The 24,306-nt window shown below is 40.7% G+C and overlaps 1 protein-coding gene across 20 annotated transcripts in view; it reads left to right on the forward strand.

The window, feature by feature from the left end:
* MAGI1 (membrane associated guanylate kinase, WW and PDZ domain containing 1) overlaps positions 1-24,306 on the forward strand; it is a gene marked incomplete at both ends in the record, with an annotated part of 625,004 nt that overhangs the window by 525,791 nt on the left and 74,907 nt on the right. For 17 of the 20 annotated variants that reach the window (XM_079712199.1, XM_079712210.1, XM_079712215.1 and 14 more), the window contains 5 exons: positions 2,850-2,907; positions 5,859-5,956; positions 12,375-12,467; positions 18,417-18,599; positions 19,114-19,734. In XM_079712199.1, the coding sequence (XP_079568325.1) occupies positions 2,850-2,907; positions 5,859-5,956; positions 12,375-12,467; positions 18,417-18,599; positions 19,114-19,734 (1,053 nt within the window). Of the gene's footprint in view, positions 1-2,849; positions 2,908-5,858; positions 5,957-12,326; positions 12,468-18,416; positions 18,600-19,113; positions 19,735-24,306 lie in introns of all 20 variants that reach the window. The other 3 variants (XM_079712213.1, XM_079712217.1, XM_079712218.1) reach the window with 1 other exon arrangement.

Below are 24,306 nucleotides of genomic sequence, written 5' to 3' on the forward strand. Positions count from 1 at the left end.
AAAAAGCACTTGAAGAACCTTCTTTTCGAATTACAGAGTATTCATGTGCTACAACCAGCTAGGAGGGGAAGAGACAGGGAGATGAGGTCCCCTCCCAGTCAACACTGAATTACAGTGTAGAACCATATCTCTGACTGTGAACATGACTTTCAGTCTGTGTGCTGACACAAGTCTTGGAACATTTATCTGCTCCATGTTCACTTACATGGCGATGATTAGTACAACATGAGATTTTTAGTGGTAGGAACGACAAGCAAGCAGGCCATATAGATTTGTCTAGTTCCTTTTGGGCTTTCCTAGAACAGTTGCCATTAGCTGAGCTTAGGTGCCAGGTGCTGTGTAAAAGGTTTTACAAACATCCTTATTTAGTCTACAGTTGACCTTTGAGGTAAATCCAGGACCAAGATGTGGTTTCAAGATGTTAAGTAACTAGCCAAACACTAGACTGATAAAACATTAGGGCTAAGAGGGAAGAGATATGGGGATATATGTATACGTATAGGTGATTCACTTTGTTATAAAGCAGAAACTAACACACCATTGTAAAGCGATTATACTCTAATAAAAATGTTAAAAAAAACAAAAACAAAAACATCAGGGCTAAGGTTCAAACCAAGATCTAGACAATCCCAAAAGGGTCTGAGCCACCTGAAATCTCGGTGACATCTTGTACAGACTGTTGTGAGGTCTGACAGTTGTTAGACATGGGGGCGTGGCTCTCTATGTATCTTTAGAGTAGTTTAGAAAAAAAAATTTGTAACGCCATCATTTTCTGAGCTTCAGGATTTTCTGCCATTTTCAACTTTTTAGAACCAAATGGCACATTGGAAGGCAAACATCTTCTGTTTTTAAATCGATGACCCATTTCTATTTTAAGCTTTCAGAGACTAATTCCTATTATTAAGTTAATCACCATATGGGAAGTGAGAAATCTATCTTTTCAATTTTAAATGAGTTTTAGCTTGAAAAACTGGAACATTTCTGGAGTTTGCTAATCTGTCCCAGAAGATGTGTTTAAATTTACAAACGTCCAGAAATACCAGTTGACCAACCTCATGTCTCAACTCTAGTATGTAAATTGTTGAGTAGGTGACAGGGCAAAGTCAGAGGTGGCTTCTTATCTTGTAGCCTCCTTGGACCTCCATCAAAGCACTTACCAGTGTGATGTGTGAATTGTCTGCCCAGCCGGTGCACTTGTAATTATCTTTGTGTACCTGGCACCTAGCATACCTTCAGGCAGACAGTAGGCACTAAATAAATGTTTGACAAATAATGGAATGAATTGAATTCTTAATTTTTTCCCCTATTTTATCTAAAGATAATCAGGCCCTATATTAAGGTTGCAGATTTTGAAAACAAGTTTGGTTAAACATGATGTGGTCCCCTCACACCCACTCACTCTCTGCCCCATGGCAGCACAAGCATATGCGTGGGCACCAATTTGCATTTTTCTAATCTTCTGATTTCCCAACTCTTTGGAAATGTTTTCCTGGTTCGTTTGCATTTAAATGGTAATTTCCAGCATTGTAAGGGGAAACCATTTCCCAGGCATTTGATTTGCATCAGTCCTCAAGACGCTGTGTATAAAAATGCCAAGTTATATCAACATCTGCACGTTGGCCCTGCCTTGCATTTTAGTAGCTTATGTCTCCCAGAATTCAAAGACTTCCTTAAAACCTGCTAAGTGTTTTGTTTTGTTTTGTTTTGTTTTGTTTAAAAAAAGGAAGCAAAGGGGGAACCTGTCTCTTTGTTTGAAAACAAATAACATGTGGAGCAAAAACCATGAAATTAATGTCTCTTGATGTGCAGCCAAATCTGAGCAAAACATGAACTTTAAGTAATTAGCCTCTGTGTGTGTGTATGTATGTGTGTATGTGCACGTGCACATGACTCCATTTCTTACCTTGAACCAAAAAAAAGAAAGAAATTTAAGGAGAATTGCTGCTCTGCCTGAAGAATTGTTTAATGACGCAAAATACAATGTAGTTGCTTCTCTCGCCAAATTATCTGGTGCAGTGGGCTTTTTCACAGTAGGTTCTTATTATGACAGAACCCACTATTACCTAGTTAATGAAGTTGCAACCTTTGATATGAAACCTTATGAAGTTCGGTAGAGCACAGTTGAGTTTTCAGAAAGGCACACATATCCCCCAATGGCATTTTACCACCACATTTAAAGGAACAAAGTCTACCCCCTTAGGTAGTGAGTCTTGGAGAGCAGGACCTGTGTTTCTGCTTTCATAGGCACAGCCCCGGTGAAGATGGGCCTGTCCAGATACAGCAATTGATAGATGTGTGCAATTCAAAAATCCAACTCCAGGTGGCCATTTTTATTTACTTGGTAGCATTTTAATTAGGAACAAGGAGAAAATAAGATGCAAATTTTAATTTATTCCAGGGAGAGCAGAAACGGCACTGTTGTATTGAAAATGAAAGGAAACATTCATCCATTTTTGCTTGTGTGATAAGGTAGTCTAGCAATAAAATGAGAAAACAGCAAATATTTAAAATAGGAAATAGGCGTTCGAGGCAAAACTTAACTATATTTCCATTAAAATCTCATTTAATAGTTGATTTAGAATGAAGGCACCTGAGATGGCATTTTATTAAGTTTCATTTGCTTGTGCAAAATATCAGTAAAGAATTGCTCTTCATGTAGAAAAATACACCAATAAAATAATTCTCACTCTTTTTTTTTTTTTTTTTTTTTTAGTTAGGATACACAGTTTTAATTGGATTTAAGGCATTATTTTATGAGTCTTTCTTTTTTTGCCTAACCCAGTTGTTGAAAATCCTTAGGCTCTTCAAGCATATGCTCTTCTTGCTCTAAATGTTCTTTTCTTTTTCAGAACTGCCTGCTGGTTGGGAAAAGATTGATGACCCTGTCTATGGTATCTACTATGTAGAGTAAGTGCCCGTTAAAACACATTTGAGTTTGCACCCTTCTGTAATTATTTACATTTATGCTGAACAAAGTTTGCCATTGTGATAAGGTACAAACAGAATAATAATAGTAACATAATATTAATTTTATAATGAAAAAGTATTCAGCAAATCTAATGATGATAAATTATATTATAAAATTCATGAGGGCAGTATTCATGTCTTCTGTTTATCACTGTATTACCAAAGCCCAACACAGTCCTGGCCTATGGCAGGTACTGAATAATAAGTATTAGTTGAATGAATGAGAAAAGCAAGGAGTCAGTACACTGAGTATGGGTTGTTTATCTTCAGGAAAAGAATCAGTTTTGCCTATTTCTTGCCCTGCTTAAGTCTGAAGTTCTCAGTAATCATTTATTTATTCATTCAGACTTTCCAGAAGGGTCAGACAGATCTAAATAATATATGAAATGCTGCCGCAATTAAGAAGGAAATTGAGAACTAGCCTAAGTGGCAAGACTGTGTAAGCCTCTTTGCCTTTACCATACCTGTGGCTCCTGTGTTCCATTTCTAAGAGTCTCAAACCCTCATCACTACCTCTTTACCATGTACCTTATTCTAGCAAGAGGCATACACTTGGTCCTTTCATCACGACTATATATTGGTAGGATGATATTCAAAGAAAATAAAAGAAACTTAACTCGGTAAACATTGAAAAATGTTTTATATCATTTCCTCTGAGAAAGATGAGTAATAAATAATAAAAGATCTTACAAAAGAAACACATGCCATATAAATGTTCTGTCATCAAAATCCTACCTGCCACAATGAAGATAACTTGGAACGCTTTCTATCACTCATGCTGCGGGCAATGAAAAGTTATTCATATAATACCCTGGTGATAGAAACATATGATGCAACAATGCCAGGCCATAAAATGCTCAGCATCTTATTGTAAAAAATTACGAGTTCAATATAGCAAGTGTCTTTGGTCAGTACTCACATTGCCACCTCTTTACCTAACAGAAAGATTGGGGATTGGGGGCATTAGAAAGGCAAACTTGAATGCCATTTGCAGCAACATGATGCATCTAGAGATTATCATGCTAAGTGAAGTAAGTCAGAAAGAGAAAGACAAATACCATATGATATTACTTATACGTGGAATCTAAAATATGACACAAATGAACCTACCTATGAAACAGAAACAGAATCACAGACATAGAAGAGTGGTGGTTACCAAGGGGGAGGGGATTGGGGGAGGGATGTAGTGGGAGGTTGGGGTGAGCAGATGTAGCCTTTTACATATGGAATGGATAGCAGCAAAGTCCTACTGTGTGGCACAGAGAACTATGTTCAGTATCCTGTGATAAACCATGATGGAAAAGAACATTTTTTAAAAAAAGAATGTGTGTGTGTACGTGTGTCTATATATATATATATATATATATATAAAACCAAATCACTTTGCTGTACAGCAGTAATTAACACAACATTGTAAATCAACTATACTTCAATAAAAATTTTTTTAATTTTAAAAAATTTAAAAGAAAGGTGATCTTAGTCATTTCTCTGACCCTCATAAAATTCCTCTGTGTGCCCTACAGATCATTTTTCTCAAGATATACAGTGGGGCTCCTGTCTAATTGGGGCTTGTTTTGAGTTCTCCCTCAAATAATTTGTGCATCAAAAGAGAAAAAGAATAGATGACTACAGCTTTGATGGATAAAGAGACTTGGAGTGAGGGGCGAGTTGTTACCTTACCATACATTTCTCCTCCCTGTCTTCTCAGATCCATGTGCCTGTGAATGTTAGACTATATCTTAGCATGAAATTGCCTACCAGAATTAGGAAATAAACAAGTAGTCCTATAATAGGAATTAAGGGTAGTCGGTCTATCCACCCTACTTGACAAGCCTGTCTTTAAAAAATAAAGCCTGGCTTGAAAAAATATTTTGAGTTCTAAATAATCACATAATAGGAATATTTTCAAAATTCTTATGAAGTATGATTTTGATGAAGGAAAAAAGATAGGAATATGTTTATGCTTGTGTGTCTGTGTGTTTGTGTACTATGTGTGTATGTACATATACATACACTAAGTAAGGTGATGGCAAAAAAATATGCATTTGGATTTATATATATGTTTGTGTGTGTGTATGTGTGTATTTTTATCTTGCCTTGGCCTTATTAGTTTTGGAGCCATCTGAAGTATCTGGGTCTTTGTCACTTTGAACACATCACATTTGCTTAGGTTAGCTGCATTTGGAGTCTTTTTGCCTAAGGCTTATCCTTTGAATCCTGACTCCATGCCTATTGATCAGAATAGTTGACAGATGTTGGTAGAGTCCTTCTTTTAACTTGATCGTTTGGGAAATGCTTATGTTTCCGTGAACTCTATTGTAGAAAGTTACGCAGAATTTCTGGCATTACTTATTACAGACAACACCACATCTTCACTTTAATCTCCTTTTAAAATAATTCTATAATCGACTTCTTGTTGAATTAAAGAAACACCCTCCTGTCACGTGATTCCTTGGGCATTTGGCAGAGTCAGTAGTTATAATCCTGGGACTTGAAAGCAGGCCAGTCTGAGCTTGAATCCTCTTTACTGTTGACTAGTTCTGTTTTGTTAGGTGAGCTGTTTCTTAACTGCTCAGAAACTTCCTTTCCTTATCCATAAAATAAGAATAAAAATAGGACCTCTATCCTAGCATTTATTGAAGATTTTTAAAATAAAATGCATGTAAAGCTGGTAGCACAGTGCTTGGTACAAATAAGCAGTCAGTATATGGAAACCATTCATTTTTCTTTTTATTTTATTGTATCTTCCTAACTGTGCTTTTTGACATAAGATACTCAACATCTCAGACCACCTGCTTTGCTCAGGTCTAATCAAGGGACTTGGACTGATTGGCTTTTTGCTTGTGGGATGCAATGTTTCCTAACTGAATGCGATCTGCCTTCTGCTCCAGCCACATCAACAGGAAGACACAATATGAGAACCCGGTTCTAGAAGCCAAACGGAAGAAGCAGCTGGAGCAACAGCAGCAGCAGCAGCAGCAGCCAGAAGGTTCGCTTTCCCGTGATCTGTGGGCCAAGGAGCTCCGGGCAAAGCCTGGGCGCTGACACCCCCGTGTGGTCAGAACTGGCCACGAGCATCACGTCCTTTGCGGTGCTGGGGACTTGATGTCCTGGAAGGGTGGGGAGTAATGCAGAGCCTCTGCTAGATTCCATACCCTGAACCTGGACAGCTAAAGTGGGGGGCCCAGTTTAAAAGCACCCAATCTCCACTCTAATTTAGAAAGGGGCTGCCGTTACATTGGAGAACAGTTCTGATGGTGAAAGAACTACCTTGTGCTCAGTAGCTTTTGCACAGCACCTGGTATCTAAATCCAAACCACTTTTAGCACGTTAAGAGGAGGTGCTGGGTATGAAACTAACTTTTAAGTTTAGCAACATTACATATAAGAATAGAAAACGCTGTTAATTTTCAGTGCTTTTAAAAAATTACAAGTTAGTTCACGCTCTTCACAAAAATATGAACAATTCAGGAGTGGAGAACATTTAAGTTCTCCATTTAAGCCAGTGGAGGCCCTACTGGCTCCCATCACATTCTCAGCAATAAACACTGTGCAGAAATTTTATGGGGATGTACAAATATGCATCTTTTTACAAAAAGTAGATTATAATTTATATATATTAATATATTATGTATTTGTATTAGTTTTGTGACCTGTTTTTGTCACTTAAATATATTTCTTGCACAAATTTCAATGCTACTTAATATAGATTTACCTTTTTTTAACCTTTAAAATTTTTTTTAAACATCTTTATTGGAGTATAATTGCCTTACAGTGGTGTGTTAGGTTCTGCTATATAACAAAGTGAATCAGCTATACATATACATATATCCCCATATCTCCTCCCTCTTGCATCACCCTCCCACCCTCTCTATCCCACCCCTCAAGGTGGTCACAAAACACTGAACTGATCTCCCTGTGCTATGCGGCTGCTTCCCACTAGCTATCTATTTTACATTCGGTAGTGTATATATGTCCATGCCACTCTCTCACTTCGTCCCAGCTTACCCTTCCCCCTCCCCGTGTCCTCAAGTACATTCTCTACATCTGTGTCTTTATTCCTGTCCTGCCCCTAGGTTCTTCAGAACCATTCTTTTTTTTTCTGGATTCCATATATATGTGTTAGTATACGGTATTTTTTTTTTCTCTTTCTGACTTACTTCACTCTGTATGACAGACTCTAGCTCCATCCACCTCACTACAAATAACTCAAGTTTCGTTTCTTTCTATGGTTGAGTAATATTCCATTGTATATATGTGCCACATCTTCTTTATCCATTCATCTGTCGATGGACACTTAGGTTGCTTCCATGTCCTGGCTATTGTAAATAGTGCTGCAGTGAACATTGTGCTGCATGTCTCTTTTTGAATTATGGTTTTCTCAGGGTATATGCCCAGTAGTGGGATTGCTGGGTTGTATGGTAGTTCTATTTTTAGTTTTTTAAGGAACTTCCATACTGTTCTCCATAGTGGCTGTATCAATTTACATTCCCACAAACAGTGCAAGGGGTTCCCTTTTCTCCGCACCCTCTCCAGCATTTATTGTTTGTAGATTTTTTGATGATGGCCATTCTGACCAGTGTGAGGTGATACCTCATTGTAGTTTTGATTTGCATTTCTCTAATGATTAGTGATGTTGAGCATCCTTTCATGTGTTTGTTGGCAATCTATATATCCTCTTTGGAGAAATGTCTATTTAGGTCTTCTGCCCATTTTTGGATTGGGTTGTTTGTTTTTTTGGTATTGAGCTGCATGAGCTGCTTGTATATTTTGGAGATTAATCCTTTGTCAGTTGCCTCATTTGCAAATATTTTCTCTCATTCTGAGGGTTGTCTTTTCATCTTGTTTATAGTTTCCTTTGCTGTGCAAAAGATTTTAAGTTCCATTAGGTCCCATTTGCTTATTTTTGTTTTTATTTCCATTTCTCTAGGAGGTGGGTCAAAAAGGATCTTGCTGTGATTTATGTCATAGAGTGTTCTGCCTGTTTTCCTCTAAGAGTTTTATAGTGTCTGGCCTTACATTTAGGTCTTTAATCCATTTTGAGTTTAATTTTGTGTATGGTGTTAGGGAGTGTTCTAATTTCATTCTTTTACATGTAGCTGTCCAGTTTTCCCAGCACCTCTTACTGAAGAGGCTGTCTTTTCTCCATTGTATACTCTTGTCTCCTTTATCAAAGATAGCGTGACCATATGTGCATGGGTTTATCTCTGGGCTTTATATCCTGTTCCACTGATCTATATTTGTGTTTTTGTGCCAGTACCATACTATCTTGATTACTGTAGCTTTGTAGTATAGGCTGAAGACCAGGAGCCTGATTCCTCCAGCTCTGTTTTTTATTCTCAAAATTGCTTTGGCTATTCGGGGTCTTTCATGTTTCCATACAAAGTGTGAAATTTTTTGTTCTAGTTCTGTGAAAAATGCCATTGGTAGTTTGATAGGGATTGCTTTGAATCTGTAGATTGCTTTGGGTAGTATAGTCATTTTCACAATGTTGATTCTTCCAATCCAAGAACATAGTATATCTCTCCATGTGTTTGTATCATCTTTGTGTTTGTATCATTTTATCTTCCAGGTCACTTATCCATTCTTCTGCAGTTATTCCGCTATTGATTCTTTCCAGAGAATTTTTAATTTCATTTATTGTGTTGTTCATCATTGTTTGTTTGTTCTTTAGTTCTTCTAGGTCCTTGTTAGATGTTTCTTGTACTTTCTCCATTCTATTTCCAAGATTTTGGATCATCTTTACTATCATTACTCTGAATTCTTTTTCAGGTAGACTGCCTATTTCCTCTTCATTTGTTTGGTCTGGTGGGTTTTTAGCTTGCTCCTTCATCTGCTGTGTGTTTCTCTGTCTTCTCATTTTGCTAAACTTACTGTGTTTGGGGTCTTCTTTTCGCAGACTGCAGGTTCATAGTTCCTGTTGTTTTTGGTTTCTGCCCCCAGTGGCTAAGGTTCGTTCATTGGGTTGTATATGCTTCCTGGTGGAGGGGACTGGTGCCTGTGTTCTGGTGGATGAGGCTGGATCTTTCTGGTGGGCAGAACCACGTCGGTGGTGTGTTTTAGGGTGTCTGTGACCTTATGATTTTAGGCAGCCTCTCTGCTAATGGTGGGGGTGTGTTCCTGTCTTGCTAGTTGTTTGGCATAGGGTGTCCAGCACTGTAGCTTGCTGGTCATTGAGTAGAGCTGGTTCTTCGCGTTGAGATGGAGATCTCTGGGAGAGCTTTCGCCATTTGATATTATGGGGAGCCAAGAGGTCTCTTGTGGACCAATGTCCTGAACTCGGCTCTCCCACCTCAGAGGTACAGCCCTGACACCCGGCTGGAGCACCAAGACCCTGTCAGCCACACGGTTCAGAAGAAAAGGGAGGAAAAAAAAGAAAGAAGGAAGGAAGGAAGAAAGGGAGGGAGGAAATGAAAAGTTATTAAAATAAAAAAATTTTTTAATAAAAATATATAAAAAATAATTTAAATAAAGGAAGAAAGGAAGAATAGAGCAACCAAACCAAAAAAACAAATCCACCAGTGATAACAAGTGCTAAAAACTATACTGAAAAAAGAAAAAAAAGGACAGATAGAACCCTAGGACAAATGGTAAAAGCAAAGCTATGCAGACAAAATCACACAAAGAAGCATACACATACACACTTACAAAAAGAAAAAAAGGAAAAAAAAAGATATCTATATATTAAAAAAAAATGAAGAGAGCGAACAAATCAATAAACAAATCTACCAATGATAATAAACTCTAAATACTAAACTACGATAAACATAAAACCAGAAACAAATTAGATGCAGAAAGCAAACCCCGTGTCTACAGTTGCTCCCAAAGTCCACCACCTCAGTTTTGGGATGATTTGTTGTCTATTCAGGTATTCCAAAGATGCAGGGTACATCAAGTTGATTGTGGAGATTTAATCCGCTGCTCCTGAGGCTGCTGGGAGAGATTTCCCTTTCTCTTCTTTGTTCGCACTGGGCTCAGCTTTGGATTTGGCCCTGCCTCTGTGTATAGGTCGCCTGAGGGCGTTCCTACAGACAGGACAAGGTTAAAGGAGCAGCTGATTGGGGCCTCTGGCTCTCTCAGGCCATGGGGAGGGAGGGGTACGGATGCAGGGCGAGCCTGCGGCGGCAGAGGCCGGCGTGATGTTGCACCAGCCTGAGGTGCGCCGTGTGTTCTCCCACGGAAGTTGTCCCTGGATCACAGGACCCTGGCAGTGGCGGGCTGCACAGGCTTCCAGGAGGGGAGGTGTGGATAGTGATCTGTGCTTGCACACAGGCTTCTTGGTGGCTGCAGCAGCAGCCTTAGCGTCTCATGCCCGTCTCTGGTGTCCGCGCTGGTAGCTGTGGCTCGCGCCCGTCTCTGGAACTCGTTTAGGTGACGCTCTGAATCCCCTCTCCTCGCGCACCTTGAAACAGTGGTCTCTTGCCTCTTAGGCAAGTCCAGGCTTTTTCCCGGACTCCCTCCCGGCTAGCTGTGGTGCATTAGCCCCTTCAGGCTGTGTTCACACAGCCAACCCCAGTCCTCTCCCTGGGATCCGACCAAAGCCCAAGCCTCAGCTCCCAGCCCCCACCCACCCCAGCAGGTGAGCAGACCAGCCTCTCGGGCTGGTGAGTGCCCACCGGTCAGCACTGATCCTCTGTGTGGGAATCTCTCCGCTTTGCCCTCCGCACCCCGTTGCTGCGCTCTCTTCCGTGGCTCCAAAGCTTCCCCCCTGCCCACACCCAGTCTCTGCCATTGAAGGGGCTTCCTAGTGTGTGGAAACCTTTCTTCCTCCACAGCTCCCTCCCAGAGGTGCAGGTCTCGTCCCTATTCTTTTGTCTCTGTTTATTCTTTTTTCTTTTGCCCTACCCAGGTATGTGGGGAGTTTCTTGCCTTTTGGGGGGTCTGAGGTCTTCTGCCAGCGTTCAGTAGGTGTTCTGTAGGAGTTGTTCCAGCTGTAGTTGTATTTCTGATGTATTTGTGGGGAGGAAGGTGATCTCCATGTCTTACTGCTCTGCCATCTTGAGGTTTCCTACCTTGTAATTTTTAATGACTGCATATTATTCCCTTTTATGAATCTCTGCACTTCATGTAGCCATCTATTTATTAATAGGTGCTTAGGTGTTTCCTCATTTTTCATTGCAATCTTTAAAAATAATAGGCTTAGTACCCCTTCAATGTAATATGTGAATATCAGGTATATGAATATCAAGCATAATACTTCTCTTATTATAATATTGAATATAATAAATATAGACCATAGCATGGAAGTTGGCAAACTTTTTCTGTAAATGGCCATATAATAAATACTTTAGGCTTTGCTATTCATACAATCTCTATTAAAACTACTCATCTCTGTCCATATGGTATGAAAACAGCTACAGACTATATGTAAACAAGTGGACATGGCTGTGTTTCAGTAAAACATTATGTGTGAACACTAAAATTTGAACCTCATGTAATTTTCATGTGTTACAAAATATTCTTTTTAGACTTTTTTCAATCATTTAAATATGTAGAAACCATTCTTGGCTTACAAGCTTTATAAAAATAGACATTGGGACCAACTTGGCCTGTAAGTCATAGTTTGACAACCACTGCCATAGACTATATTTTAGAGAGAGTGTGTTTGTATGTGTCTATGTGTGTGTGAGTATACTCACCCATTGAAAAGGTCTCCTTTCTACCTTAATCTCTTTCTATTTAAAATTATTTTTATTTTTTTTATCATTTTAGGGAATGGGAGTGTACAATTGAAATATGAGTGTTAAAATTGAGTGTACATATACAACTGACTACGTTAGCTTAGCTGGAAAAGTGACTTTGGGGTAGATCTCAAGGGTCACTCACAGTGGGTTATTTCTGGGCCTCCAAAGTGAGTACGACTTAGGACTCAGGAGTTTTAGTAATGGGTCCCATTTGGGTTTGAGAGATGATAGGGGATAGCACCTTAGCAAACTGCTACAACCCACCTTCACTACCCCAGACAAGCAGGCTTCAGCAGCCCAGCCTAGGTCTAAATTGCATTAGAGAAGTTTCTCCCATATTGGGCCAGCTTTAGTTAACTCTGTATCTTTCCTGATATTTTTTACTTGGTCTCACTTTGTACTCTCCAGCCAGACAGACCTGGAGATTTTATTAGTTGTATTTTTATTGGTTGTATTTCTATCCTCAAAGATCTTAGGAGAAAGAGACAGAAACACACACACACACACACACACACACACAGGGACCGTATTATCCTTAATGGGGTCAGATACCAGTTTCTTTTCATTCGAAGCTCTCTGCTTCTGGTTTTATAGGTTTGGGTAGTTTTATAATTAAGTTTTATAATGAAGAAGAAGGTGAATCCTAAGTAAAGCAACCTACGTAAGTAATCTTAAGTAAGCAAATGGAAGGAAAAACAGCAAACTGTTTCTTGTCTTCTTGTAGAATGGACAGAAGATCATTCATCGCTCGTGCCTCCTCTTATTCCAAACCACCCCCCAAGCAATCCGGAGCAGGCCAGAGAAGCTCCACTTCAGGGTAAAGTGTTTTTATAATTGCATCCTAATTTGGCTCAAATTTTTAATTTTTTTAAAGAAACTTTAAAGAGTGGAATCTTGTAACTCCCAAGTCATTCCAAAGAATTGTTCCTAGACAGTTCTTTGTTGTGGGCTGTCCTGTATGTATTGTAGGGCACTGAGCAGTGTTCCTGGCCTCTACCCACTAGGTGCCGGGAGAATCCCTCCCACTTTGTGACAGACAAGTCCCCAGATATTGCCAAATGCCCCTGGGTGGGGGGCAAAGTCATCTTAGAGTTGTGAATCCTTGATTTAGAGACCACAGATATTTAATATTGTGTTAAATAAGATCCACTGAAAATTCAACACTAGATATTTCAAGATTCTAGTCAACGTATTTGCTTTTGACTAAGATTTTCTTGTAAATGTAAAATGGTTTGATATTATTGTGTTGTAAACTCTAACCTCTATTCTTGCTGCAGTTTTGGCATTTATGCATGTTTTACATCGCTTCATTGGGTCTCACTTATTTACATTCACAAGTAGTATGCATCCCCTACAGAGATTCATTTTTGAAAATTGGAAGCTCCAGAATCTTGCTACTTTCAGGCCTCATTACTCTTAAGGGATAGACAAGGTTTTGGGGTTTTTTGTTTAGTTTTTTCTTTTAAATAAAAAAAATAGAACAAGCATCATATTTGATAGTGTTGGGGAGTTTGTGTTACAGAACCATAAAAAAACCTGTAAAATTTGTGTTCCTTCTCTCTACATTTTAAAAGAAATAAATGTGTTAGACATTAAAAGATAAGTAGAATACTCTTTTCCCTAATTTTCATTCCTCCATTATAATTTTCATAAGAAAAATTGTTTCCCTTTTAGCTGATATTGTCATGAGTTTGGTATTAATATCAACTTATATAAAATAATTTCATTCTTTTCTATGGTGTTAATGGTTTTAATACAGATAGAACATAGAAGATAATAACATATTAATTCATATCAACATGATTGTGGCCCGCTTTGTATTTTTTTAAATATGAAATTCCTCTGCGGCCTCATGTTGTCTTATTTTCCTGCTCATGGTAAGTTAGCTACACTAACTTTTCAGTTCCTTGAACCTCTTTTCAATTCCTTAAATCAGCAGAACTATGGACCACATCAGGGCCTTTGCATATGCTGTTCCCTGTTTGCAGCTGTCTTTTCCTCCCACTGTTTGCTTTGCTAACTTCTACTCATCTAAGGTTTTGCTGGATTCCCCTGTCTTATTCACACTTCCCATCTTAAACTTCTTATTTATAGAATTTAACTGTTGGTAATTAGTGTTTATTTGTGTTCAATTATCTAACAGAAGTTTCCTCTTCAGACTTTAAATCCTATGGAGGCAGGAGACTGGTTTTATTTCCCACTGGGGGATACCCCGAACTAGACCTAATCACCTCTGCTAAATTTATTATTGTGTGAAACAACGTATGTACATCCATGATAACCAACCTAGCTTCCTTAAAGAATTGTCTTAGAGATTAAATCAATTAAAGCTTTAAAGTTACAGGTTCTGGGTGCCAAATGCTTAGTGCACCAGCTGAGTTAAGAGTCTGGATGGAATTGATCTGTATTAGGAACTTTATCTCAGATTCTTCTCTTGTTTTAGGCCTTTTTTTCCTTTTCTTTTTTACTTTAGTCCTCTAGGCTCCCATAGTGGTTAGGGTTTGGGAGAGGCTCACTGAACTCCCTGTGGGAACTAGTCATTATTCTGAAAACCCTTCTACTGCATAGTCTCTACATTGATTCTTGTCTTTCAAATATAGTCATATCTTTGGAATATAATGGATACAGAAGCCAGTTTAAATCCATACCCTTTGACTCCAAGCTGCAATTGTGAGAAACATTAAATTGGATATTATCATAATAGGTTACAACTCTGAGTTCCCTGCCTGCTGGTTAAGCATCCTGGTCTACGTTCCTGACAGTACTCTCAGGAAGAAGCTATATAGCTAATAGGGTTAGATTGTTTGGTATTAATTTTGCTGAGTTCACTGGTCAACTAAACTTGCTTCTGATCAAGAGTGTACTTCTCATCCCAGCAAATAATTTTAAAGAGATCTGCTCTTAGGAAATCTCTCCATGTTTCACCTTATGCTCAGAGAGAGATTTTTGTAGCTGCCCGTTTACCCCGCCCACTTCACCACCACCATCGTCAAAATAATAGCCTACATTTATTGAGCTCTTTTATGCAGCAGCCACCTCCCTAAGCACTTTACCTATGTTATCTGTCCACAGTTCTGCCTTACAACCATCATGTGAATGGTGAGGTTGGTACCCTCATTACCTCCACTTATGCATCCGACCCTCAGGCAGAGAGAGGTTTAGTAACTTGCCCAAAGCCACACAGCCAGGAAGTAGTAGAGCCCAGATTTGAACCCTAGCTGTCATTAGGAACAGTTTAACTTTTGGCTAACACCTTTTTGTTGTAGTTTTTTGTGAGATACTTCATTGCATAGTCTCAATGTGTGCCATCCAGTTTGGCTGCTACTGGCTACATGTTACCAGTTAAATTCAAGTTCATTACAATTAAAAACTCAAAAATTCAGTTCCTCGGTTCCACTAGCCATGTTTCAAGGGCTCAAGAGCTGCATGTGACCAGCAGCCGCCATATTGGACAGTGCAGGTACAGAGCATTTCCTGCGTCACAGCACGTGCTCTTGATCAGCACCGGTGTAGGGTATTCAAACAGTATTACCAAGAAGAGTGCAGCTTGGCAGAGAAGCAAGCACCTATGGGTTATTCAAGAGTAGATGTTTGGGTCGAGACCCAGAAGATCCTGATTCACTGAATCCAGGGCAGCCCCTAGAAATGAGTACATCTTTAAAAAGTTGCTCAGGTGCGGCTTCCCTAGTGGCGCAGTGGTTGAGAGCCCGCCTGCAGATGCAGGGGACACGGGTTCGTGCCCCGGTCTGGGAAGATCCCACATGCCGCGGAGCGGCTGGGCCCGTGAGCCATGGCCGCTGAGCCTGCGCATCCGGAGCCTGTGCTCCCAACGGGAGAGACCACAACAGTGAGAGGCCCGCGTACCGCAAAAAAAAAAAAAAAAAAGTTGCCCAGGTGATCCTCACACATAACCACATCTACAAGTGGTGACTAGTAAAGAGATCAGCATCTTTTAGAAAATGACACGTGCCACAGGGCTGCAGCAGAGAGCTCCACATTCCACTGCTTGTGGGTAGAAAAGCACTTCTTTTCCAAAACTACAGTAACTGATGATCTACCCATACGTAAAACGTAATAAAACGTGCATAAATGTGAAGCCCTCTGATCTTCCCTCCCTAGTTATGTGTTGAAACAGGAAGTCAGTGGTGTAATTTAAAAGTCTTCTTCGTGTCTCTTTTAAGCTGAAAACATTCTGAGCTCAAAATATGCTAATGGCTTTAAAACATTTCATTCAGATAATCTGCCGGATACATTTTTACATTTTCTAACTTTGCCTATAATCAGGGTGGGAAACTTACACACTCAACCTCTTTCTGCCTTCTCAACGACACGTTATATCTCATTTCTTTGCGCTGTTGTTCATTCATTCATTCAACACACATTTTTGGAGCACATACAATGAAACAGGCCACGTTCTACACGCTGGATATACAAGCAGAAATCCTCATGGGGTTTGCATTTTAGTGTTGTATGTGTGGGCATGGGCAGTGCCCCTCCTGCAAGGGGCTGGGGAGAGGGAGACAAAAGCCCCAACCAATAAGTAAGATGTATACTGTGTGGGATGGTGGTCAATGCTAACAACAAAAATAAAACAGGTAAGGGGGATTGTGAATGTTGAAGGAGGTATTGCAGTTTTTAATACGGTGGACAGAGAAAACCTCACTGAGAAGGTGATGGCTGTTGATGTCTTTGCATAAGTGAAATACATGTCCCTTCGAGCTCGCCCCAGTAGCCTCTGCCTCAAGAATGTCTGCTATTCACGTATCCCGAAAAGGAAAATTTGGGGGTTATCTCAACAGTCCTCGATTTTCCATCTAGTAATTACCATAGCAACTGTCTCAGTACAAGCCCTGGCTGCACTTGACATCACCTCCCTGGTGCTCTGGCTGACGACTTCGCATGGTGAATCCTGCTAGGTCTCGCCTTTCATTAGCCACGGTGACAGGGCTGTAGTTTGTCATGCTTCCCACCAGCCTTGGGACTGCTCTAGAGAGGAGGAGGTGAGTGAGCAGACCTGTGACTCCAGGCAATTTAAAACAGCCTTCTTAAGAGCCAGAAACTTTTGAAATGTGCAATTAAATATTGTATGTGTGCCCAGAGACCTTTTAAAAAAGATACAGCTAACCAAAAATAACTTTCCTTCCTGGGTGCCAGCCTCGTAGTGCAGGGGTATATGGAGACATGGAGACTTTTTCTCCTGTTTGTTTTTTATTTTTATTTATTTATTTATTTGTATAACATTTTTGATAGAAAAGAAATAGGGCAGGGCTTCCCTGGTGGCGCAGTGGTTGAGAGTCCGCCTGCCAATGCAGGGGACGTGGGTTCGTGCCTCGGTCTGGGAAGATCCCACATGCCGCGGAACGGTTGGGCCCGTGAGCCATGGCCGCTGAGCCTGCGCATCCAGAGCCTGTGCTCCGTAACGGGAGAGGCCCGCGTACCGCAAAAAAAAAAAAAAAAAAAAAAAAGAAAGAAAGAAATAGGGCAGGTGGAGAAGCAGTGGCAAGGGCGGGAGATGGGAAATATAATTAGGAGAGTTGAAAGAGTCTGAGCATAGAATGACGGTCACTACCGGGGATAATCAGGGAAATTCCAATGAGCTTCTTAATTACAGAGAAATGCCCAAACCCAATAAAATTTTGGGTTTGTGTACAAAATGTTATTTATGAATGTTATCAAGAAAACTCAATAAAACCTTAGGTAGCATGTTTGGAAGCTGTATGTCTATTAATTTATTTTAAATAAGATGACTGAATTTGGAGCCATCTGGCTCTTGTTACTGTTTTGTTTAGTTTAGGTTTTTTTCTTTTTCCTTAAATATTCTAAGCCACATGTCCTAAACATTTTTTAAATATTAAGTTTTAGCAGCAGACATATCTAGGCAATTCCACAAATTGTTAAAAGATGCAAATGAACAGGAAAAAATCAGGTGAATTTTAGAATTCAATTCACAGTAGAGTTATGACTCTTTAATTTTTTTTTTTTTTTTTTTTTTTTTTTGGTGGTACGCGGGCCTCTCACTGCTGTGGCCTCTCCCTTTGTGGAGCACAGACTCCAGATGCGCAGGCTCAGCGGCCATGGCTCACGGGCCCAGCCGCTCCGCGGCATGCGGGATCCTCCCGGACCAGGGCACGAACCCATGTCCCCTTCATCGGCAGGCGGACTCTCAACCACTGCGCCACCAGGGAAGCCCAGACTCTTTAATTTTTTAAATAGTGATTCTCCATTTTTATCAAGTTATTCTTTGTGACTATACTGTGTCTTCTAGTATTATCTATTTAGTTTCAGAATGAATTTTCTGTTTGTCTGAAAGCTAAAGTTTTTGCTTAATTGGTTTTATAAGTGGAAGCCAAGCACAAGGCAATATATTGGAAGCCATACTGGAAAATATAAACTATGACAAAACAGAAGACACCAAGCAAAGACCCACTCCTCTTTCTCTGAAGAACTTCATGTAGTTTGCTGTCAAACTACATGCAGTAAAACTAGGGATCCATGTCAGACGATGGACACCAATGTCATCCTTCTCTTACATTTTCTTTTGGATCTTTGTGGTGACACAATATGTACCCTATCCCCCTCCTTACACAAAGGGGCCTAGGAACTCCCTTAGTACTGAAATCAAGAGAGGACTTTCTTAGGGCACCTTTGTGCCCACATGCCCCAGCACAGGAGCTTGGAGAGTTATCTCTAAGTTCTTATCATTTCTTAGTTAATTCATCTTTTCACTTCTGGTGATGTTCCTTATACATTTCTTGTTTTAATCCAGGCAAACCCTTTTTTACACGAAACCCTTCAGAGTTGAAAGGCAAATTCATTCACACGAAGCTGCGGAAAAGCAGTCGTGGCTTTGGCTTCACGGTCGTTGGAGGGGATGAGCCTGACGAGTTTCTGCAGATCAAGAGCTTGGTCCTAGATGGTCCCGCTGCATTGGACGGCAAGATGGAAACAGGTATGAGACACTACATGGTCCTGTGTGGTCAGGACCAGATGACACCATGATTTCATAAGTTTTAAGTGTCCTTTAGAAACTTGGCGAACGAACAAGGTTCCTGCACTAGGTAAATGCATTCCCTGGTATAAATGAAAAGCTTTGAAGCATTTTAACATTTCTTCATTTTGGGGAACTGTTAGGGTGCTGTTGAGTACAGTAAGGCAGTAATTTACTAAAAATGTAGATCCGTCTGAATAAATGAATTCTCATCTTGGTTTTTTATAGTGAGAATTTTTTTTAGAAGAAAGCTCCAATGTTCTTTCAATGATCATTATATTCTCATTAGCAGGGAAGATACTAGATGCTACAAAAATGCCTGATTAGCATAAAATAACTAATAGAAGCAGTCTCTTTGTGCTTTACGGTACTACCCCCAAACAGTTTCAGTTCAGCTTTGTATTGGTAAGATTTGATAGTATAAAATTGATATAACTTTTCTGGACAGTTTTTTTAACCGTCAACTCTTTTGCAGGAGATGTGATTGTGAGTGTGAATGACACCTGTGTTTTGGGACACACGCATGCACAAGTTGTGAAAATCTTCCAGTCCATTCCCATCGGTGCCAGCGTGGACCTTGAACTCTGCCGAGGTTATCCATTGCCTTTTGACCCAGATGACCCCAACACGAGTTTAGTGACCTCTGTGGCCATTTTGGATAAAGAACCAATTATTGTGAATGGGCAAGAGACCTATGACTCGCCGGCTAGTCACAGTAGTAAAACAGGCAAAGTCAGTGGCATGAAGGACGCCAGGCCAAGCAGCCCTGCAGACGTGGCTTCAAACGGTTCCCATGGTTACCCCAATGACACTGTCTCTTTGGCTTCCTCCATAGCCACTCAACCAGAACTCATAACTGTTCATATAGTCAAAGGGCCAATGGGCTTTGGTTTTACTATTGCGGACAGTCCTGGGGGTGGCGGCCAAAGAGTGAAACAGATTGTCGACAGTCCCAGGTGCCGAGGCCTGAAGGAAGGGGATCTTATAGTGGAAGTTAATAAGAAGAACGTGCAGGCTCTGACTCACAACCAAGTTGTGGACATGCTGATCGAATGTCCAAAAGGAAGTGAGGTCACGTTGTTAGTGCAACGAGGAGGTATGTAGATTTATTATCTTTCATTGTTTTTAAACCCAAATCCATTGTTGTACTTACTGGTTATCAGGTAGCTATTTGGGGCTTTCTGAATGTCTCTTCCTTTAAGATCATTTTTATTTAAATATTGGGAAATGCATTCAAAATGCCTTCTGATTTCTCTAAATGCTAGCCTCTTTAGAATAAAGGTTATGTTTATACTTTATGTATTTATAGAAAGGGAGATGCAGCTAGAGTGATACTGTTACCGAAAGTGGGGTCTGGCTGCTTGCCACTCAAAAGCTAATAAAAAGGCAAGGTTGGTGGAAAGGAAAGTTTGTTTTATTTCAGAGGCGGGCAACCTGGGGGGAGGGTGGACTCATGTCCAAAGGCCAATTCCCCCCCAGCAGACAGTCAGTGGGCAAGAGTTTTTATAGCCAGAGGGAGAGGGTTACATGCAGAAACAGCACAGTCAGCTCTGACAGTCGTCTTGAAATTGGCCAAGCAGTGGTCTGATCAGTGTCATCTTGATTGTTTCACGTACAGTTAGTCTTCAGTTCCAGGGTCAGTTTGCTCCCATTTCTTTGAGACCAGTTCTCAGAATTGTGGCAGCTTCTGTCATGGCTGCAGTCTGGTCATCATGTAGTTAGCTTCTTCCACCTGGTGTGGGTTTCTGTATCTACAAACCAGCACAAAGGATATGGCTGTGAATGTTTAGCCCTTGAGAAGGAACTAAAGGTCCCTGACTTTGCTTAATGACTAAACTGTTATTATTTGGTTCTGTTTGACTGTTTTCCTTAGCTTCTGCATTTTCTCACTTCTCTGATTAAAGTTATTCTTTGAGTAAAGTTTTTCTACAGACAAAAGGCAGGTGGAGGACATGGCGTGGAAAGGACCATAGGGTCCTGCTCTGTTTCAATACCTTTAAATGTAAATCAGACTGTGCCTTTTAAAACCCATTAAGCTTTGAAAACCTTTATCTTTTAAGTCTCCTGGACCTGGTCGACACAGTGTGCGTGCAAAACGTGGCTCTCGGCCACTCTTCCAGCCTCATCTCACACTCCTCTCCCTTCCTCACTGTGCTTGGCCACCTGGCTTCTTTTCTGTAGTGCCTTCACTACTCTAAGCCCTTCTGTCTCAGGGCCTTTGCACTTTCTGTTTACACTGCTTGGAAGACTCTTTTCCCCAGCTCTTCACTTGGCTGGCTCGGTCTCATTCAGGGCTCCTCCTGAGAGAGGGCTTCTCTGATTCCTTATCTAAAGTAGCCCCCAGCACTCCTATGTAACCTCTGCTGCATCACCCCATTTCTTAATAGCTTTTATCATGATCATTATTATCACAAGCCATTGTTTTGTATATTTACTTCTTTTTCTTCCTCTCTCTTTTTCTTTTTTTTTATTGGAGTGTAGTTTTTAAAATTTTTATTGGAGTATAGTTGATTTACAATGTTATGTCAGTTTCAGGCATACCGCAAAGTGAATCTGTTATACATATACATATGTCCACTCTTTTTTAGATTCTTTTCCCATATAGGTCATGACAGAGTATTGAGTAGAGTTCCCTGTGCTGTACAGTAGGTCCTTATTGTTTGTCTACTTTATATATAGTAGAGTGTATATGTCAATCCCAATCTTCCAATTTATCCCTCCCCCAACCTTACCCCCAGGAATCTTAAGTTTATTTTCTACATCTGTAAATCTATTTCTGTTTTGTAGATAAGTTCATTTGTACCCTTTTATTAGATTCCACGTATGAGCGATATCATATGATATTTGTCTTTCTCTGACTTCACTCAATGTGACAATCTCTAGGTCCATCCAAGTTGCTGCAAATGGCATTATTTCGTTCTTCTTTATGACTAATATTCCATTGTATATATGTACCACATCTTCTTTATCCATCCTCTGTTGATGGGCATTTAGGTTGCTTCCGTGTCCTGGCTATCGTAAATAGCACTGCAATGAACATTGGGGTGCGTGTATCTTTTTTTTTTTTTTGCAGTATGCGGGCCTCTCACTGTTGTGGCCTCTCCCGGTGCGGAGCACAGGCTCCGGACGTGCAGGCCCAGTGGCCATGGCTCACGGGTCCAGCCGCTCCGCGGCATGTGGGATCCTCCCAGACCGGGGCACAAACCCGTGTCCCCTGCATCGGCAGGCAGACTCTCAACCACTACGCCACCAGGGAAGCCCGTGTGTATCTTTTTGAATTATGTTTTTCTCCAGATATATGCCCAAGAGTGGGATTGCTGGATCAGATGGTAGCTCTATTTTTAGTTTTTTAAGGAACCTGCATACTGTTCTCCATAGTGGCTCTACCAGTTTACATTCCCACCAACAGTGTAGGAGGGTTCCCTTTACTCTCTCTCTTTTTTTTTTTTTTTTGCGGTACGCAGGCCTCTCACTGTTGTGGCTTCTCCTGTTGCGGAGCACAGGCTCCAGACGCGCAGGTTCAGCGGCCATGGCTCACGGGCCCAGCTGCTCCGCGGCATGTGGGATCTTCCCGGACTGGGGCACGAACCCGTGTCCCCTGCATCGGCAGGCGGACTCTCAACCACTGCGCCACCAGGGAAGCCCTACTCTCTCTTTTTCATTTGAATATAAGCTCCATAAAGCCAGAGCCCACCTCTGCATGTTGACAGCTGTATCCCCAGTACTTAACACAGTACCTGACTCCCGCTAGGTGTTTATGAATGAATAGGTAATGAATAAATGAATGGATATGTGATTATTTATACTTGGCAGCAACAACGGCTCCACCAATCGTATTAAAAAACATCTCAGCATACCCCCATTTTAATGAAGGGGTTAAGGATCTCAGAGAAATGGGGTATTCTAAATCCTGAGACAATTGGCTTTCTTTCCCCTGCCAGCAACCCCCCACCTCTGCGCCACCGGAACTCCCAGGACCTCACAGTGAGAAACATTTTCCGTCTGTTGAAATGTCTTGCTCCTGGGTCTGTATTTGTGACTAATCTTGATTGATCCCCTCCCACAATGGGCCTGAGTTTGATCATTTCCTTGACCCTTGCCAATAGGATATGTTTCATGCACAGAGTATTCTGACCCTCTGAAAAGAGATCAGGACCCAGACTTTTATTTCCTCTCGGTTTCATTGAGACAGAAAAACTTGTTTATGTCGCAACAGCCATGTCCTCGGGCTCTCGTGAAGCTGTGTGTTCTGTGATCAAAATGATTGGAGTTGTGGGAAGGAAATCCAAAATTCAGAACTGTCTGAGTGAATCACAGTGCTCAGTCCACCCTTCTTGAAGAGGTGTAAAACCCATTTGCAGATTTTTTTTTTTTTGCAGATTTTTTTTAAAGTTATTTCTACCAATAAAATTTTTTTTTTTTTTTTTTTTTTTTTGCGGTATGCGGGCCTCTCACTGTTGTGGCCTCTCTCGTTGCGGAGCACAGGCTTCGGACGCGCAGGCTCAGCGGCCATGGCTCACGGGCCCAGCCACTCCGTGGCATGTGGGATCTTCCCGAACCGGGGCACGAACCCGCGTCCCCTTCATCGGCAGGCGGACTCTCAACCACTGCACCACCAGGGAAGCCCTACCAATAAAATTTTGAAGCTTCTTCTTGTACCTAGACCACTTGACTGCACAGACCATTTTGTTTTAAACAGTGACCAAGATGTGGTAGGAAGTGACTTGAGGTTAAGGATGAGGAGGAGAGGGAGGGGGTGGGGGGATGGCACCTGCACGTACAGACCAGCGAGCAGTTTACAGAGTGCTTTTCAAACCTACACACACCTCTCATGTCATTTTTACCACATCCCTGAAAAGGAAGGTACCAGCCAACAGTAGGATTGAGAAGTTCACCTGGATTCTTTGGTTTCCAGTCTAGTGTTCTGCCCTACTTAACCCTGAACACCACTGATTTTTGCACAATTGCTGGTTTCAGTGGCCGGCAACTTGGAAACTTTTAAATAGTTTTTGGTACGTCAGGGTATCTCTGATTCAGCCGCTGCTCATTTGACATCACAAATCACCCTGCTCTCCTTCTTCATTTATTTGCTCCTTCGTTTCTTTTGTCATTTTGTTCACTTTTTCTTTTCCATTCAGTTCACTTTTAAGGAGACCAAAAAGTAAAGTCTCATTGTAATTTACTAACTTACAGTGGTTACTGGAGCCATATTGTAATGAATTTGCCCAAATTAGCAAACAACTCATTATAAAAATATACCACTTGATTTCAAATATGTTTACATCTTCTCTTCTTAATTCCTAAGACCTTCTTTTGGTTAATGCCATTATATTTTATAACATTAAATTAATAAGGGAAGATCCAGAATATATTGCCACATTAGTCAACATCTACATAGTTTATTCCAGAACCTGAGTAATTTAAAATCACTGTAACATCAGCAGTCTTTAAAATATGCCATATGTCTTATGTTTGATTTATGTGTCAGATAGAAGGTTTGTACATCTGCACTTGGCAAGCTAACACCAGCTACTATTAATCTTTCTAGAAAGCATATAAATGTACTTGTTTCTGCCATACGTCAGTTACTTGAATTGGGGCTGGCATTTTAATCATTCCTCTTGTGTGATGGGGGTGTAAATGAGAAGGTTTGATGATCATTTAAGAT

The sequence above is a fragment of the Hyperoodon ampullatus genome (assembly GCF_949752795.1).
Source record: "Hyperoodon ampullatus genome assembly, chromosome: 10".
In the NCBI taxonomy this organism is placed as follows: Eukaryota; Metazoa; Chordata; class Mammalia; order Artiodactyla; family Ziphiidae; genus Hyperoodon; species Hyperoodon ampullatus.